This window comes from Dasypus novemcinctus, chromosome 25 (assembly GCF_030445035.2).
Source record: "Dasypus novemcinctus isolate mDasNov1 chromosome 25, mDasNov1.1.hap2, whole genome shotgun sequence".
NCBI lineage: Eukaryota > Metazoa > Chordata > Mammalia > Cingulata > Dasypodidae > Dasypus > Dasypus novemcinctus.
This window is the reverse complement of record NC_080697.1, coordinates 59,257,256-59,275,731: the sequence shown is the minus strand read 5'-3', so window position 1 is coordinate 59,275,731 and position 18,476 is coordinate 59,257,256. Positions and strand designations below refer to the sequence as shown.

General features: G+C 57.5%; 1 protein-coding gene across 2 annotated transcripts in view; it reads left to right on the top strand.

Moving 5' to 3' along the window:
- The window catches only part of GATA4 (GATA binding protein 4), a 69,962-nt gene extending 52,271 nt beyond the window's left edge, over positions 1-17,691 (top strand). Inside the window, exons 3-7 of one of the 2 annotated variants that reach the window (XM_058288028.2) lie at positions 7,311-7,477; positions 8,677-8,802; positions 13,397-13,484; positions 14,725-14,873; positions 15,965-17,691. In XM_058288028.2, the coding sequence (XP_058144011.1) occupies positions 7,311-7,477; positions 8,677-8,802; positions 13,397-13,484; positions 14,725-14,873; positions 15,965-16,147 (713 nt within the window). In that variant the 3' untranslated portion in view covers positions 16,148-17,691. Of the gene's footprint in view, positions 1-7,307; positions 7,478-8,676; positions 8,803-13,396; positions 13,485-14,724; positions 14,874-15,964 lie in introns of both variants that reach the window. The other variant, XM_058288027.2, reaches the window with a different exon arrangement.
- The last annotated feature ends 785 nt before the right edge of the window (positions 17,692-18,476 follow it).

Below are 18,476 nucleotides of genomic sequence, written 5' to 3'. Positions count from 1 at the left end.
ACCCACTGCCGCCCCCAGGAGACCGGGGCGCTCGGGGTGTCTGCGGGAAGAGGGGAGCGGAGGGCACCCCATGGGGGCGTTTGCAGCCGTAGGCCCCGCCTTCAGAGTCGGCGGCGAGGCCCCTTGTGCCCAGCGGCGCTCGTCCTGACCACGGGCGGAACAGGTGCGCCCGCGGTGCCCGGGAACGGGGGGTGGAGGGCGGGGGGCGCAGGGCCCGGCCACCCGGCTCCCTCTGCAGCGACTCCTGCTCGCTCTTCCCGAGGCCCCGCTGGGAAAGGTTCCCCAGCTCCTCCACCTGAAGGCGGGGGGACGCACTGGGGGCCCAGGGTGGCCTCCTTCCACCTGGGAGGCCGAGGAGCAGCGGGCAGCGCAGCTGTGCCAGGCCAGGCCGTGTTGGCAGGAGTTGACCGTCCCGAGGACACGTTGCCAACATCGTGAAAGAGTCTTACGGTGGGAAGGTGGCCCCGGCAGGCGCCTTCTTTGTCCACTGGCCTCTTGCCGAAAGGGCGCCCTAGCCCACAGAACACGGGTGGGGACCAGCACCCGCCTCCCGCGGGCCCAGCTGGGCTTAACTTCCAGAAGCAGCAGTCACCTTGGTGGGCGCCCACAAGCCCGTCAGCGGCCATTACCCTCACCGCTAACGGCACTCAATGCGGAGCCCGTGACGTCATCGCTGCTGACGGGCCAGCGTGACCTGCAGGACACAAGGACACTCCTTCTGGAGCTAGTGAGCGACCCGCACTTTATGGAGAAAAGTTTTTTTTTTTTTGAGATTTATTTTTAATTTATTTCTACCCGCCCCACCTTGTTCTTTGCACTTGCTGTGCCTGTTCATCTTCTTTGATTCTGCTTAAGCCACCTCTGCTCCCTGCTTTGTTGTGTCTCTCATTATGTTTTTCCTCCTGTGTCTCTTGTGTCAGCTTGTTGCGTCTTCCTGTTGCACCAACTCACTGTCTTCTTTAGGCCACAGACCCCCCCCCCCATGTGGTAAGCGGGGACCCAATCGCTTGAGCCACATCTGTTTCCCTGGAGAAATCTTATGCTGTAATTCAATCCCTAAATATGCAGATTCTTGAATATCTCAAAACCTCATCTTCAAAAGGTTCCCATCCGCGAAGCATCTCCCAGGCTGGTGCCATCAAGAGCACAGGGTGCAGCGCACGTGCCTAGCCTTTGCTGTGATCACAGGCGAAGGGGGAAAACGGCCTGAGTGGCGCTGGCCTCCCGCCGCCCTGGCGTGGCACTGCTCTCCTGGGCCGGCTCTGAGTAACCACGTGGCCCCTTTTGTGCCCCCTGGCCTGCCCGGCCAGGCCCAGCTCTGCTCCTCGCCCCCTGGCCGTGGGCAAGGCCGTGTGGCCAACCCCGGCCGGCACTGCCTCTGTCCCTGCCCTCTCCTGCTCCCCCCCGGCGGAGCAAGACGCACAATGGCCCTGGCGCGCTGGGGGCCGGCTGCTCTTGGCCAGTGCGTCGCGCTTTCTGGCTGTGATTTGCAGCCCTCAGCCCGGCAGGGGCTGCCACTTGCCGCCTGCCCTTTAGCCGCATCCGTGAGCGGCTTCCTTCTTTCTTGGCTGTCGCTGCGCCCCTCTGTCCCTGTCCCCCTCTTCTGTCCTTCATGTCCTTCCTGTTGTGCTTTTCCTCCTTGCAGGACCTCCCTGCTTGCTGGCACTTTCAAAATCTGAGTTTTAGCCTCAGAAACAGCCCCCAGACCCCCGAGGGGACCCCCGAGGCCCAGCCTCACCGCCGGGGGGGCTTCCAGAATAGGGGCTCCACCCCACCGGGCCTGTCGCAGGAGCCACCCTGCCGCGCCCTGGCAGCTCCTGCCCCGGCGTCTGCCCCCGACAACACCCGGCAGGCCAGCGGCTCGGGCTGCCAGGAGGACCCCGTGCCCCAGCCGAGGCGCAGCCCCCGACCGGGCGCAGCCCCCTCCCAGCCGGCCCGGCACGGCGTCAGGAGAGGAAGGCACAGTCCAGTGCCCTTCGGATGGGACACAGGGCCGGAGCTCTGCAGGGGACATGGGGGGACGGGGCTCGGCCCCCAGGGCGTGTCCTCTGGGTCCTCCCTGCCTGTGGCCCCCTGCCCAAGCTCCAGTCTCAGCTTTTCCAAGAATCCCCCCCCGCCAGTCCCCTGGGAACCCCCCTTTCATAGCATTGAATTGCTACCCTGGGCACAGGGTCTCCTTGATCTTTGTTGGCCATTTTCATTGTATTTTGTGTCTCCACATTCCAAATAGATTGTGGAGTGATCCCGGGCAGTTGAAGAAATGCGGCGGGGAGGAGAGGAGCGCCACTGGCGTAGAAAGCCCGGGCGTCGTCGCAGTTTCTCATGTTTCAGTGGAATCGTTTGCTTGAGCTTTGTTCCCCCGGCTAGACCGGAACAGCTTTGGGCAGAGATTTTGCCCCAATTCTGTCTAGTACGGCCGTGTGCCCAGCACTGGCTGTAGGGCCAGGCGTGGCAGATGCAGGGTGAGGGCCTGGGCTACACCGAGGAGATGGTGGAGGCACGAGAGCCGGTCAATGCCACATCTCGCCTACCCAGGTTCCCGTTCAAGACCCGGATTTCCCCAGTAGAGTGGGTCCCTCGACACCGAGGTCTGAGTGGACCTCTGCAGCAGGGCTGGTGCTACCCGGGCCCCGCCTGGTGGGCTGGCACGGAAGTGACTGTGCCTGCCCGAGCCGCTGTGGAGGGTGTCTCCAGATTCAGGTGGTTCTCCCAGAGGTGAGAGGACAGATCCAGCTATGGGACAGCCTGGCCACGCCCTGGTGTCTTGTCTCTTGATTCTCCTCTGCCTGGCCCTTCCTTCCCCCCAGCGCCGACTGCTTACCCCTCAGGCAAGGGCCCGGGGGGCCCGGGGTGGGTGCAGCAGGCCGGGGAGGACTGAGGGCTTGCCTCCTGACCCGGTCACTTCTCCTGGGGTTGGGACGCCTCAGCCTCTTGGCCCACCTTTTTTTCCCAGGCCCTTGGGTGGGAGAAGCGGGCCTTAATTCCCAGGAATATGAATACTCAGTTGGATGCGAGAGTTATTGTTTTAAGGGAAAACAAGGGAAGAGTTAAATCCCCATTCTTGGGATTAGGACACAATTCATGTTGAGCGTTTGATCGCCAGCATGGGCGTTCATTATGGGCAGCAACTTGGAGCCTTGGTTAAGTAGAGACTCTCAGGCTCGCTGCCGCTGCCCTGGTCGGCCCTCTCAAGCCTGGCCAGCCCAGCTCCGTCCACGTCCCATCTGCCTCGGTGCTCTGAGGAGAGGTGGGATTCCCAAATCTCCTAGTTCCTTTATTCCCCTCCCTCCCCCCCCCCCCCCCCCCCCCCCCCCCCCCCGGGGCCACCGCAGCCCCATAACTCGGCCCAGAGGTTGGCAGGCCCTCCCCACCCCTTCTAACCCAGCCTCTCAGCAACAATCCATCACGGTTATCTCCCTGGGTGTTTGCAAAGCACTTTACAGCCATTGTTGTAAGTTTTTCCTCTTGTTTGCAAAGTGCTTTACAGCTATTATTACAGGGCTCCCCTCGGCCTGCAGGCACTGCCAGCCCACTTCCCAGAGCTGCTTCCCACCGTTCCTGGCGCAGGACCCGGTCCCAAGATGCCCGGCCCCGCCGCGCTCCCCCAGGTCAGAGGCCGCGGCAGGCTGCCCGCCACTGCCCACCTGCCCTCTGGGAAGGCCACTCCGAGTGCGCCAAGGCAGAAGGAAGAGGGGCTGTCTTCCGGCCTGCACAGGATGCTGGTGCCGCCACCCCCGCCTCCCCCCGTGGGTGCTAAGCAGCAGGGTTTGACCTTCGTCCCCTGGTCTTCGGTCCAAGGGAAGGAAAATTCATGTGGGATGTACGCGGGTGAAGTAATCCCCTCCCCGGTGTGGACCGGAGCTGCTTGGGGTGATTGGATTTTGCTTTTTATGTTTTTTAATCAGGTTTTTAAAAATAGGCAACTATGGCCTGACGGAAGGCTGTGTTTTTCAAAGCAAGGTCCTCGCCCTGCAGCTGTCCTCGCGGGAGCTGCGCCCTGGTGGCCGGCCTGCCCTGTGCTGCGTCGCCCCCTTCACACTGTGGGGCGAGCATTTTCCCGAAGCGTCTCAGGGCGGTCCTGGACGGTGTTTACACGGCACTTCACGAGCAGGTTCAATCGGACACTGGGGCGGCTTGGACTTGGAGACGGCGGTGGCAGTGGCCGGCGCGGGGGCCTTTACCAGGTCCCGGCCTTCGCCCTTGCCGGCTCCCGCCGTGGCTGCTGTTGCACCGGGTCGCCCTGCCCGGCCCCCGCCGGCAACCTCCGCCCTCCACCCGGTCGTGCCTGCCACCCAGGTCCCCGGCTCGGGTCAGGGCGGCTCCGAGAGTGAACTGAGTCATTCTGTTACTCACCGTTGATCCTCCGGCCCAGTTGCCCAACTAGGTCGTTGGCGCTCGGCTCCTCCAGCTCCTGGGGCCGGAGGGTGTACACAGCAGGTGCTCAGTAAATATTTGTGGGTGCTCAGTACATATTTGCCAAGCTCAGTGCCTTTCCCTGCCCGGTGAAATAGTTGCTCGGGTGGCCGCCGTGGGGGAGCGTGCGGGAGCCTCTGCTGGCCCGCGGGCTCCTTGCTCCAGCCTGGGAGGTGAGGAAGGAGCCCAGAGACCCCGGGGGCCGGGGGGCGGCCGGTCTAACGAGCTGCTGTCCCCACTTGGTAGAAAACAGCAAGTGTGCAGAGAAAAGGGGATCTCCAAGAGAGGAGCGATCCGCAAGGCTGTGCCCGTGGAGCCTCCTGCCGAGGGGCGCGCGCAGAAGAGGAGACGGCTGATCTTGAAAGGACAGCAGTGTGCGGCGCTGTCTAGTAGAGCGACGTACTGGAGTGTGTGGGAATAAACGATGGAATGCCTGGATTTCCTTAAATAATCCTGGAGAAGGGAGGTGGGGGGAGGGACAGACGAGGCAAAACTGGCCAGAAGTGGTTGGAAGCCAGACGACAAGAGTTCACTTTTATGTGCTGTCCATTTGGTTTTTCCATAATAATGAAAGAAAAATAGAACAAGGGGTTGTGCTGGGTTGGGACTGGAAAGTTCCACGGCCCCCCATGCTGTTTCAGGCTGGAATGTGGCAGCTTCCGTCAATTTTGAGGCTGTGGTGCCACCTAGCGGTCACCGCACACACCCCGAAACCGCTCCCGGCCGGCGCGTCGCGGTGGTCTGGGGCCCCCTGAGTCCCTCGTGGGCGGGCCTGGGGCCGAGGGCGGGGCCGCTCGTGGTTCCGGGGTGGGGTGACGCCTTCCAGTTGGCGCTGCAGGTTGCAGGTGGGCCACGCCTCCCCGGGCCGGGAGGGCACGCCGTGGCGGAGTCCCGTTTCCGCGCCGGGCTGGGGACAGCTGGCCTGGGGCAGCGCAGTGGCCGGACAAGGCCAGCCTCTCCGGAGACCTGTGTGCGTCCAGCTCCGGGCCCGAGCAAACAGACGCTAATACCTGCACGGTTTGCTTGGTGTGGACACACAGCTACCTGTTGGCAGGTGCAAATGACTGTTTGGTTACCCTGACTTGGGGGCAGGGCCCCCCACCTGTCGTCTTCTCTGGTCTTAAACCCAGCGCAGGCCTGATGGCCGGAGAGTTCACCCAGACGCCCAGGAGAAGGGAGAAGGAAGCACCTTGCCTGTGCCCAGAGGGCAGGAAAGATCTGGAGGCCAGGGTAGCTGTGACGGAAAACTTGGGCAGGATATTGAAATGAGGCTGGGAAGCAGGCGGCGTGGTATTGTGGTGAGGCTTCTGGCAAGCTCCATAGACGGCTGGGAATAAGGACACTGGTCCATCGGATCTCACGTGGGCAGCTGAATGGAGCTGCCTGCCAGTGGGCAGCTGTGAAATTCTGTAATGGAAGATACAGATGCCGAGGGCGGGAGGAGAGGTGCGTGAGGGCAGGGTTGTGGCAAGCGACGGCCTCCTTCTCTTGATGGACGCTAGCTCCCCATGGAGGAATATGACATTGCTTATCAGAAGCACCTTTATTTTATGTACCAATAAGCAAGAAAAAAATACTGCCAGTTGAATCATGATAGAGAATCAGACACGTCCCCATTTCAGGTATATTAAAACATGGAGAATGAATTCATGAAATGTGTTGGTGCAGCATTTTTGGAGGGCAATTTGAAAATTTCAAAAACTTTAAAGAAAAATACATAGCACCTTTCACATAGGAATTATTCTAGGAGAGTATCCTATGGTGTAATCAGAAATGCAAAGACGTGTACAAAATAAGCAGTATTTTTTTTTTTTTTAAGATTCATTTTTATTTATTTAATTCCCCTCCCCTCCCCCGGTTGTCCGCTTTCTGTGTCTTTTTGCTGCGTCCTGTTTCCTTGTCCGCCTCTGTTGTCGTCAGCGGCACGGGAAGTGTGGGCGGCGCCACCCCTCAGCAGGCTGCTCCCTCCTTCGCGCTGGGCGGCTCTCCCCATGGGTGCACTCCTTGCCACGCGGGGGACACCCCTGCGTAGCACGGCACTCCCTGCGCGCACCAGCACTGCGCATGGGCCAGCTCCACACGGGTCAAGGAGGCCCGGGGTTTGAACCGCGGACCTCCCATGTGGCAGACGGACGCCCCAACCACTGGGCCAAAGTCCGTTTCCCAATAAGCAGTATTTTAAAAACAAGCATTGGAAAGCAAGCAGAGATTAATAGTTAAATAATGGCCCATTTGTATGATGGAATATTATACTGCCCTAATAGGAGTTTGTGAAGAATTTCTAATGTAGGAAGAGGTTTTAGAAACAATAGGCTCAAAATTGCATATACTTTTGATTTCAACTAGGAAAAAACTATATGCCAATATGTAAATGTGAAGTATTGCAAGGGATGTAATAGAACAAAATTCTGACACTAGTGATGTTTGGTTATAAGGTTACATATGGTCACACACACACATACATATGTTATATATATGTATACTTTTTTTACACATTTTGGTAGTTGCTAATTTTCCTAAAGAAACTTTATTCAGTGGGAGACACAACCTCACTTGGAAAGGGGGAAAAAAGAGCAGGAGGTTCTGTGTGGACCCCAGGGTAGGTGGGAGCCCCAAGACCTCAGGCTTCACTGAGAGTTCTGCCCCCAGCCCCTGGGACTCGCCGCCCACCGCTGTGCCTGGGGTGCCCCAAAGTAGAAAGGCTCACGTCCCGCCCCAGTCCCCCCCGCTGCCGTCAGGCCCAGGCGCGCCTTCGTTTCCGGAAGGAACGTTCCTTCTGAGGAAAAGGCGTCGTTTCTTCGATCTCTGGAATCTCAGGCCTCAGCTTTCTCAGGATAAACAAAAAGTGCAAAAGGAAATGACTGTCATTGCCTCTTGCATTCCTTCCCACCCAGTAGACATGTTCGACGACTTCTCGGAAGGAAGAGAGTGCGTCAACTGCGGGGCCATGTCCACGCCGCTGTGGCGGCGCGACGGCACGGGCCACTACCTCTGCAACGCCTGCGGCCTCTACCACAAGATGAATGGCATCAACCGGCCCCTCATCAAGCCGCAGCGCCGCCTGGTATGTCGCCCCGGGGAGGGGGGGACCGTGCCACTTCCCGGCGCCGCCCCCGCGGGCCTGACCGTGAGTGGCCTGGCCCTCGTGTGGCTTGGAAGGAAAGGCCACCTGCACTCGGAGCGCAGGTGTCGGCCGAGCGGTCAGGCAGGCCCTCGGGTTGAGCCCCTCGAGTCCCGAGGCTGGCACCAGCTTGTCGGCCATCATGGATTGGGGTCTCTGATCTGGACCCGCGTCCGAGCTTCCTGGCTCTGCAGCCGGCCCTGGCTTCCGTGTCACTCGGTCTCAGCAGCCCCGGAAGGGAGGCTGGCCCAGAGGGTGCCGCTTGCCCGAGTTGATTTGCTGCGTGTTCTTTTTAGTCCACTTCTGTTGTGAGCAGCACTGGAATCTGTGTTTCTTTTTGTTGCGTCATCTCGTTGTGTCAGCTCTCCATATGTGCGGTGCCATTCCTGGGCAGGCTGCACTTTTTTTTGCGCTGCGCGGCTCTCCTTATGGGGCGCGCTCGTTGCACGTGGGGCTCCCCTACGCGGGGACACCCCTGCATGGCACGGCACTCCTTGCGTGCATCAGCACTGCGCATGGGCCAGCTCCACACGGGTCAAGGAGGCCCGGGGTTTGAACCGCGGACCTCCCATGTGGTAGGCGGACGCCCTAACCACTGGGCCACGTCCACTTCCCGTACCCGAGTTCAGCTGGTAGAACCCAGGGCGCAGGGAGGGCGAGTGTCAGCTGGACGGGCCTCCTGGCTGGGGCAGAGTTTGGAGGTGGAACAACGACCCGAGTGTTTGACTCTTGTCTCAGTGCTCGCATCTCCTGTAACCTGATTTTGTGCATGTCGGGGGGGACTGACCCTGAAGCTTCCCTTTTCTCAGGGTCCCAAGGCCCACCCACACCCTGATGGTCCTTGGATACGGGAACTCCCCACCCACCGCCCTCCCCTGGGAACCCGGGGGCATCTCCCCAGCAGCCGGCGTGGGGAGATTTTCTGCCAGCGGCAGTGGCGTTTGTGGGGTTAGCCATCTGAGGCCACACCTGCGGTCCCCAAGTGCCCGCCTTGTGTCCCCAGTGGAAGTTCTGCTTCCGGGGTCCGGGGCCCGCAGCTGGCCGGGGGTCCTCGCGGGCACCGCGGGGCCAGCCTGTCCCGGGGCGGGGGGCGTGCCTGCTGCCAGCCTTCGCCCACCCTGAGGCTTCCGTCCCTGTTGCAGTCGGCCTCCCGCCGCGTGGGCCTCTCCTGCGCCAACTGCCAGACCACCACGACGACGCTGTGGCGCCGCAACGCCGAGGGCGAGCCGGTGTGCAACGCCTGCGGCCTCTACATGAAGCTGCACGGGGTGAGTAGCCGGCCCTCCCGCCTCCGCCCCGGGCTAGAACCCCGCGTCCCTTCCCCGAAGGCGGCTGCCACCCGTAGACGCCACCCGTGTCTCTGTCCCCAGCCTCGCGTGAGGCTCGTTCCCGCTTTAGAGAGGACACTCAGTGCCTGTCTGTGGGTCACGGAGGTGCTGCTTTAATCCAGTGGGTCAAAAGGTAGCTTGTTCAGAATGACCGTGGTGACGTGACCTGCTGCTCATCAGCGAAACAAAAGCAAAAAGCGTGTCCTCTCCTTTCCACCGTCAACACAGAAGCTGAGCTGAATCTAGATGGGAACGTCTTTCAGTAGGGACAGTAAAAGCACTAGAGGAAGTGGGGAGCAGTATACATACCATCTTGGAGATGGGAGGAGAACTTCTTAAGTAAATTTTAAAAACCCTTAAGCCATAAAAGAGAAGTTCGATATATTTGATTATGTAAATATTTAACGTTACTAGCTTAAAAAATAACCTAGAGGAAGTAAAATCCACTACATATATGTGTTAGGGAAAAAAAGTAATATTTCCAAAATACAATGCATTTCTACAAAGCTCTTCGTATTCTGATTTGGAACAACCTGCACTATGTCATGTTTAAAGAAAAAGGCAGGATGTAGAATAGTCTATATAGTTTGGTGTTTTTGCATAAAGAAAAGTGGAAAAGAATAATTTATATGTAGCTGTAAGTATATAGGCGATCTCTGTACTTCTATACAGAAAAAATAATTTATATGTAGCTATAAGTATATAGACTGTCTATACTTTTATACAGAAAAAAAGAATAGTTTATATGTAGCTGTAAGTATATAGACTATATACGTTTATACAAAAAAAGAATAATTTATATCTAGACTATCTGTACTTTTATACAGAAAAAAATATATGTAGCTGTAAGTATATAGACGATCTCTGTACTTTTATACAGAAAAAAAGAATATATGTAGCTGTAAGTATATAAACTATCTTTATACTTTTATACAGAAAAAAGTAGGAGCATGGATGCCATAGAGGAAAGGAACTGCATAGACGGAGAATACGGACTGAAGGGAAACGTTTTCCCTTTGTCCATGTGCAGGTGTTACTTGTTCAGATATAACTTAAATTGAAACAAAACAAGCAAACCCAAACTAAAAGACTAATAAGAAAATGACTGTCTTACGCAATCTCCCCAAATGGACAAAAAAATATGAACAGAAAACTTCTTTTTTCACTATTTAAGGAATTTTTATTAAAGCAAGAATTTTGTAATCCAAATTGCATCTCCTTACTGTTATCAATTGTTATCTCAAACAGATATTATTTTCTGAGCTCTATTCCACAGGAAAGAATTACAAAATTAAAGGAATGCTTTAAATTTTTGTACTTTGCTGAAAATTATTTTTCCCAGTTTGTAAAACATTAATTTGTTTTTATATTTTACTACTTTCTGTGTATTTTCTGAAAATCAGTACGTAGTCTAGGACTAGCATCATGGTTGTTAAACATGGCACTTGCGTAATACATGAAGTTCACAGTTTCCTTTTTGTTGTAAATTTATTTTATGTTTTACAATTTTTTCCCCACAATGTTTAAGTTGCTCGATGTTGAGGTATTTTTCTTGGTGAAGCATAAGTTCTCTTTATGGTCCCTGATCCATTTGAACAGGATACCTGCAGCCACACTCTAACTGCCCCCTGGGTCGGCTCTGCAGCTTGGGGGGGGTGTCCTAGCCCCAAAGAGCCATTACCCGTGCCAGGGACATTGGGCTTTCCTCACAATCAGGGAAGCGCAAATTAAAGCAACCATGAGAGTCCCTATTTCACCAAAAAATAAAATGTCTGATAAGTGTACTGGTAAGGATTGGGGGAAATAGATACGTATTATTGACTTGTGTATGAATTACTACAAGTATATTCTTTCAGGAAACTAACTTTGGAGTACATACTAAGTTAAAAGAGACATACCTTTTGATGCAGGAGGCCATACTTTCTGGAAACTGGCATATTTAAAAAAAAAGAACCAGTACATAACAAATACCTTTGAGCCCCCTTATGTGTGCAGTGTTTGTAGAGGCAAAAACTAGAAACAAACTTAGAGCCCAACTAAGACTTTGAATAAATTACGGTATATCCCACGATGAACAGCATTATTAGAGGTAAGGACACTTAGAAGTGTCTAGAAGGATGTCGGTTGCTTGATTATAGTAGTGAAAAAGGAGAAAAGCCTTGGGGAGGGAAATGGTTAAAGACTCTATTGTTCTTCAGTTGGAGAACGGTAAAAGAAACAATGTAACGTTCTTGATCTATTAACTTTAATAAAAAAGTATAAAAAAAACAAGAGAGGAATAAAATGCAGCAATTTTTTTACTGTATATTTTATTTTATTTTTTAAAGATACATAGAGCACAAAAAATGTTACATTAAAAATGTAAGAGGTTTCCGCATACCCCATCCCATATCAACAACCTCTTTCATCATTGTGGCACATAAAATGCAGCAATTTAAAAGAATGAGAACTACAGCTACCAACCTGGGAAATTCTCCAGACTTAACTGAACAAAAAAATCCTGACCCAGAACAGAAAGTGAAGTATGATTATATTTAGCTTACAAATGAAAGATCTTTATCTATCTGTATGCAAATGTACGTAAAAACAGATTTACAAACTTAAGAATTTGGAAAGCATAGGAGGTGAGGGACTGAAAATGAAGGGTGATAGCATGTTGTGTTTTCATACCTCCCTATATTTAAATCTTTTATAATAATTATTTCAAGAATAATATGTCTGAGTTTAAAAATTAAAAGGAAATAAAGGGGAGCGGATGTGGCTCAAGCCACTGAGCGCCTGACTTTCATCTGCGTTGAAGATCCCAGGTTCCGTCCCCAGTGCCTCCTGAAAACAAAGAAACAAACAGCAAACAAACGAAAAAAACAACTCAGGGGAGCCAGCGTGGCTCTGTGGTTGAGCGCCGGCTCCCCACTCACAAGGTCCCAGGTTCAATCCCCGGCCCCAGCACCTCACACACACACAAAAAAAGGAAATAAAGTACTTCATGTAGAGAGAGGGTCAAAAGGGCAGCGTTGAACCAGCCTTGGGAATGTTTGGAAGGAGAGATAAGAGGAGAAAGAGGGAAGACAGGAGGAGATGGCGAGGGCGTCAGGTGATCCGAGGTCCAAGAAGAAAGAGGCTGTCCGCAGTGTTTCAACGCAGGGGACAGCAGGTGGGGGCAAAGGGCAGGCGACAGGAAAACAGGCCTGAGAAATGGCAGCCTCAAAGGGTGTCTTCTCAGGCAGGGGTGACCTTGGCAGGGTCAAGTGCCGGGAGAAGAGCCGGGAGGAACGGAAAAGTAAAGTGGGGTGGGGGGGATGGACCTGAGTGCCCCGTTCCCCTGAGGACAGCCTTCTAGAGGCACCCTTAGACCTGCCGGGGTGGGCAAGGGTGGGCGGGCGGCTGTGGGGCAGGGCAGCTGACGGGGTGGGGCGGGGGGGAGGAAGGGGCAAGCTCTCCACCGCGAGGGCATTTCTCTCTCTCTTTAGTAAAGGAAAACGTGCACGCTGAACGCATCTCATCTGCTTTTCCCGTCCAACCTAGGAGAACTTTCCTGCTCTCACACCTTAATCCCCCGTGTCCCCACCCTCTTCCTACTCGTTGGCGTTTGAGAATGCCTGGAGGCCCCCTGCTGCTGCTTCTAAGACCACCCGCGCTGGGATTCAGTAGACGTGTCATTCTCGGCCCCTCCTGGAGCCCCTTCTCGTAGCTTCTGTGCCGTGCAGCGCGTCTGTCCAGGACGCTTCCGGTTGCCGTGTCTCTAGGGCGGTAGTTGCTTTTCTTTTGTATTGCCGGTTGTGGCCTTTATTAGTGGCCCACAGACAGAAAGGGTAGACCAGGTCTAAAAGATGCCGTCTGGACTCAAAGAAACCAGAGGTGGGTCAGGTTTGAAAACATTAGAGCCGGCCGCACTCCTGCCCCCCCTTCCCCCCCCTCCCCGAGCCTGGCTCAGGCTTCCACGAGTAGCCCGGGAGGACCCCAGGGTCCCGGCTCCCTCCCGTGCGGCGCTGCTCCAACGAGGTGACTTCACGTCCCGCCCCAAGCAGACCGCGCACCGGGAGGCCCGTCTCCCTGGCGTAATTTCCACTTGCACAGTGTCCCGGTTTGGGCGACAGGCCGCGGGCGTCTGCGTCCGCTCGTCCTGCTGCGGAAGGCCTGCTCCTCGTCCACCCGACGGCCTCCACTGCAGCCTGTCCCCTCCGCAGCCCTGCCTGCCCGCCCCGGCTCGAGCTTCGTGTTTCTCCTCTGTTCTCCCAAACCGCCTGTGGAGTCTGGTTGTTCTCTGCTCGTCTGTATTTCCCACAAAACTGGGCACCTGCGAGGGAAGGAACTGTCTTTATTTCTGTTTCTCCATGGCGTAGTATAATGCCCAGCGTGCAATATCAGTAGCAATTTTTAATAGAATTGCCGCCTTTCTCAGCCCGAGCCTCAGCCCCGAGGTCTGTCGGGTGAAATCGCCTTCTCGTGGCGTGTGCGTGTGTGTGCGCGCCCTTCAGTGCCGGGGCGGATTCTGCGCAGTGGAGGACCGGCTCTTTGACTTGCAACCCCCCAGGTGCCCAGGCCTCTGGCGATGCGGAAAGAGGGGATCCAGACCAGAAAACGGAAGCCGAAGAACCTCAATAAATCCAAGGCGCCAGCAGGTGAGGAAACGACACACGTGTAACTCCTTGAGTCACCCCGCAGCCCTCGACGCGGGGGAATCGTGCATCCCGGTTGGGTGCGCCGGGCCAGGCCTGCAGGGAGCTGCAGGTGCAGTGGTGGCATCACCTCCCCCAGGCTTTCCAGGACAGAGTGGGTTAGCAATGAAAGCTGCACAGCGTGGGACACGCCGGGAGCTCTTGGAGGAGCCTGGGCACAAGGTGTAGCTTGATGACCGCCGGTGGCAGAGACCAGGGCCAGCTGGTCAGGACAGAGGGCCGTCCCGTGGCCATGCCACACACCGGGCGGCAGTCGTCCAAGCAGTTCTCCCTGTGCTAACTGGGACCGAGGACAGGACCGGTTTCATCAAGCCCACAGAACACTGCCTTAGAGGCATGGGGGCTGGACGTTAGGTGCTTTGTGCGTCAGAAAGTCCCTTCATAAATGTGACCCCAAGGGGTCCTCACGAGACCCCGTTTATTTATCTCCATCTTCCTAATGAGAACCCTGGCCCCAGAGAGGACAGGTGACTTCACTGGACTCCCAGTGCTGCCGACGGGAGGATCTGGTATTAAAACCCCCGTCCGGCTCGGCGTTCTGCTCACAATCCCACTGTGCCGCCTCAGTTTCTAGATTGACCACTCACGTCCTCTCTCAAGAGCGGTCCCTCCTCAGAGGGAAAGACTTGACTAGCAAACGCCGCGGTTGCCGAGAGAATAAACTGGCTGGCCTGGCGGGGAGTTTATCTTCTAATCCGAGGCATGACAAAGACAGATGGCCCCTCCACCACTTGGGAACATGACGGAAGCCTTACTGTTGTAGAGCCACAGCAGCGTGCCAGCCGTATTGCTTGGCAGGGCTTTCCTCCTGCATCCATCTGGGGACCTTGATTCCTTAATGGAGGGGGCATGGGTGGGGGGTAGGGGGAGCAGGTAAGCAGTGCAGGAAAGAAACCTGGAGTCACCTGCGGGCGTCGGCCCTGTGGGGCAGGCCCTGGCGAAACTGCGCTTTTTAAAATCCTGAAACGCGTGGCCCCGAGGGTTGGGAATGAGGGGGCACCTGCCGTTTGGAAAAGCCGCCTCGGTATTCCCGTCCTTCTGCCCCGCTTTGAGAACCGCTGCCCTGCCCTGGCGGAAGGGCCCTGCCTCTCTCCCCAGCCGACGTAAGTAAAGCCGTCAGTGCGGCCCTTTCCGGGCTGTCTCAGGACAGCCGTCCGTTTGTCCTGCCTCTTCCTCCTTCCAGGTCTTGCGGGCAGCGAGAGCCTCCCTCCCTCCAGCAGCGCCTCCAGCAGCTCCAACAACGCGGCCAGCGGCGGCGGCGAGGAGATGCGCCCCATCAAGGTGGAGCCCGGGCTGTCCTCTCACTACGGGCACACCAGCCCCTTGTCCCAGGTACGCCCCAGGGCGCGAGGGAGGACGGCGCGCGGGGACGGGGAGACCCGAGAGCGCTGGGCGGCCACGGCCCGCGCGGCCAGGCTGCCGGTGGCGCGGGGCTCGGGGCTCCTCGTGCCTCGCCCCGCCGAGGGCTGGCTGCACCAGGACGCCTGCCACCAAATCTCCCCAGGCTGCAGCCGACTTAGGCACACATCGGTAACACGCAGTGTTTTGCGCCTCTGCTCAGATGCCAGGGCCTTTGGCGGTCCCGGGGCTGGCACACGGTGTGGAGGGAGAGGAATTCCACACACGGCGGCAGCCTAGCTCAGGCTGCGTGTGTGTTGAGGGGAGAGGGGCTGTGGGAGGGCTGCGGGGGTCTCCAGGCAGGTGCATCTCCTAACCAGCTCTCGCCTCCAGGGGTGGGTGGGGTTTTAACTGGAGGAAGCAGGAGAGAGGGCCCTCCTGGCATGGGTCAAGGCTTGGACACGGCCGCGGGGAGAGCGGCTGGCGCGAGGGGCTGTGGAGGAGGGCCCAGGCGGGGTGCCGTGCGAGCGGGGATCGCCTGTGGGTGCGGTTCCACGCGTGTGCGCAGGGGGTGGCTCAGCAGCGCCCTTGCTTCCCTCTTCAGCTGCGGCCGTGTCGCTGCCCCCGACCGCTGCCCTCTCTGGTCGCCCCCCGGCTTGGTTGCGGTCTCCCCTTACCAGCCCGCTCCCCAGACACTGGAGGGGGGGCCAGTGTCCTAAGGAGCTTCCCCCCCCCCAGAGTGAACAGGAAGCTGGTCCCGAAAAGTTGGGAGAGCCGGGAGCCCTTCTGGGCTGGGAGAGGGGACAGGTGGTCTCAAGGTGGGCCCCGCGGCTCTGGGCTTACCGGGCTCTTCTGAGGAGCCAGAAGAGGCCCCTGTGACTCATGCTTCCTGCTGGCCGCGTGCACCAGGGCAGCTCAGAAGCCACCCAGACCTTTACAGATCATGAGGCCCTGAAACAACAGAGAGACGCGCCCCCGGCGCCCCCCCTCCTCCGGCCTCTGACCCTTGGGGCAGCGCCCCCCGGGGGAGTCCTGAGCCCTGGGGACGGAGGCCGGGGACCTCACCTCTCGCCGTTTGCTTGCAGACGTTCTCAGCCGGCGCGATGCCAGCCCACGGGCCCCCCGTGCACCCGGTGCTCTCGGCCCTGAAGCTCTCCCCGCAGGGCTACGCGGCTTCTGTGAGCCAGTCGCCGCAGGCCGCCTCCAAGCAGGACTCCTGGGGCAGCCCGGTCTTGACTGACGGTCACGGGGACATAATCACCGCGTAACCCGCCCCCTCCCTCCTCCAACTCCTGCGGACGCGGGGCCGGGAGGACCGCGGAGATGGGCGCCCAGCGCTCGGTGGCCGCCGCCTCTGAGAATGACTCCAGAAGAACAACTGGGAAGAAACTTGAAGGCCCTTGAGCTGGGCAGGGGACAAGGGGGCCGAGGGCTGTCGGGGGGGCCTTTCCAAGCCGGGGGACCTGGGAGGAGCCGGGCCACCTGCAGCAGAGCCAGCCCCGCTCCGCCAGCGCGCAGCCTCTTCCGGAGAGCTAGAGGCTCGCCTTTCTCTCCCCCTCCTCGCGTGGCGCCCCCACAGAAGACGGGGGCACCCTTCTCCCCACCTTCCCACCATGGTGGCCCGAGGGCGTGGCTTTTAAATTGCATTCCCAGCACCAGGGATCTACCGGAGGGGGATGGCCCGCCCCGTGCCACCTGCCCTAGAGCGTCCGTTCGACGTGTCACGGGGGCGCACCGAGCCTCTGCCCTCGCCCGACACTCCCCTGGAGGCTTGGCACGTCCTCGCGTCCCCCAGTACCGAGTCCCGACTCCAGACACGCTGGGTGTAACGCAGATGGGACTGAGATGAACTGGGGCGTGGAGGAGGGTTCCCCGCCCGCCACACAGTGTAGGTGCCCTCAGAATCTCGACGGCGCGACTCCCCCTGCCCCAGATTCCTTCCCCCTGCCCAGGGCCACCTTCCCTCGCCCCTTCGCTTCGCCCCAAGGTCCCTTAGAATAAAAATCCTTCCTCCTGCTCTGAGTGATTTAGCTCTGCCCTCAGCCGGGACGTGTGTCTCCCAGAAAACACGAGCTCGGCAAGTTAGCCAGATGGCAGCCCCCTTGGGCAGGGCTTCCCCCCGCCCCCTCTAAAAAGCCCCTGCCCTCAGTCCAGCATGCCTGCGGGGGTTCCCGGGAAGGACAGGAAAGTTGTGCCTCTCAGGCGCGTTGGACAAACACTCTTGGAGGCCTCGGGATCCTTCTGGAGAGGGCGGGCGCCGCCCGGGGGGCCCTGTGGCTGGGGTGCGGGTTTTCCATGCACTCTGGCTTGCCTGCTGTCTGACCTTGGCCGTGCGGGGCGCCGGGACCTGCACCTTCTCCCCAGGGGGCATCCATCATGCAAGTGGTGGCAAGCCCGAGACTTGGCCACATCGTTTAAAAACGAGACACGGAGAGCCGGAAGACGAGGGGTGCGAGAAGACACCGAGGCCGGGGCGCGAGGCTGGGGCTCTTGGGGAGCCGGCCTTCTGCTCCTCTCCCTTGTGCTTTTTCTGCTGTGACTCCGGTCGGTGAAGACGCCCTCGTCCTCGTCCTTGTGACCGACAGAGCCGGAGCTGACCGGCGTTCCCGCCTTCTGCCCGGGGACGCCCGGCCCCCGCCCGAGAAGCCGCAGGGCTGTAGCAGAGATTCCTGTTTAATCATCGTTTCCGTGGTTTTCTTGCGCGAAGGCACCTCACGTACCTTCCCTAGCCCACAACCCTGTTAACATTGTCTTAAGGTGGAATGGCTGTAAAATCAGTATTTAACTAATAAATTTATCTGTACTCCTCCTCTGCCCCGCCTCCTGCTGTTTTAGAGGTCTTGTGTGTGGTTTTTTTTTAAAGATTTGTTTTTCTCTTTTTTAAATTTCTCTCCCCTTCCCCCTCCCCCAGTTGTCTGTTCTCTGTGCCTATTTGCTGCGTTGTCTTTGTCTGCTTCTGTTGTCAGCGGCACGGGAATCTGTGTTTCTTTTTGTTGTGTCAGCTCTCCGTCTGTTAGGTGCCACTCCTGGGCAGGCTGCATTTTCTTTTGCACTGGGCAGTTCTCCTTACAGGGCGCACTCCTTGTGCGTGGGGCTCCCCTACATGGGGACACCCCTGTGTGGCACGGCACTCCTTGCGCGCATCAGCACTGCTCATGGGCCAGCTCCACACAGGTCAAGGAGGCCCAGGGTTTGAACCCTGGACCTCCCATATGGCAGGTGGACACCTTAACCACTGGGCCAAGTCCACGTCCCTGTTTTAGAGCCCTGGGGGGGGTGGTTGCTGCCGCTCTCTTGCAAGGAAATCTTGAGCCCACGGAATTTTGCTGACTCCCTCCCAGGCTACTTGATACATTATTTTCTCCGTTCATTTCTGGCAGTTGGCCAAGGTGTCCTCTCTGTACATGATGCATCTGGGGAAAAGACACTCATCCCAGCCCTGCTACTGCCAAACATGTGACTTTGGATAGGTCACTTTAGGCTTTGGTTTCCTAGGAGACGGGCTGGACCAACCATTAACTGGAGGTCCTTGTGGCCCAACAGAGGTTGCTCAGTAGAGGAGGAGGGCGTTTTCAGAGGTGACCCCCAGGATGCCAG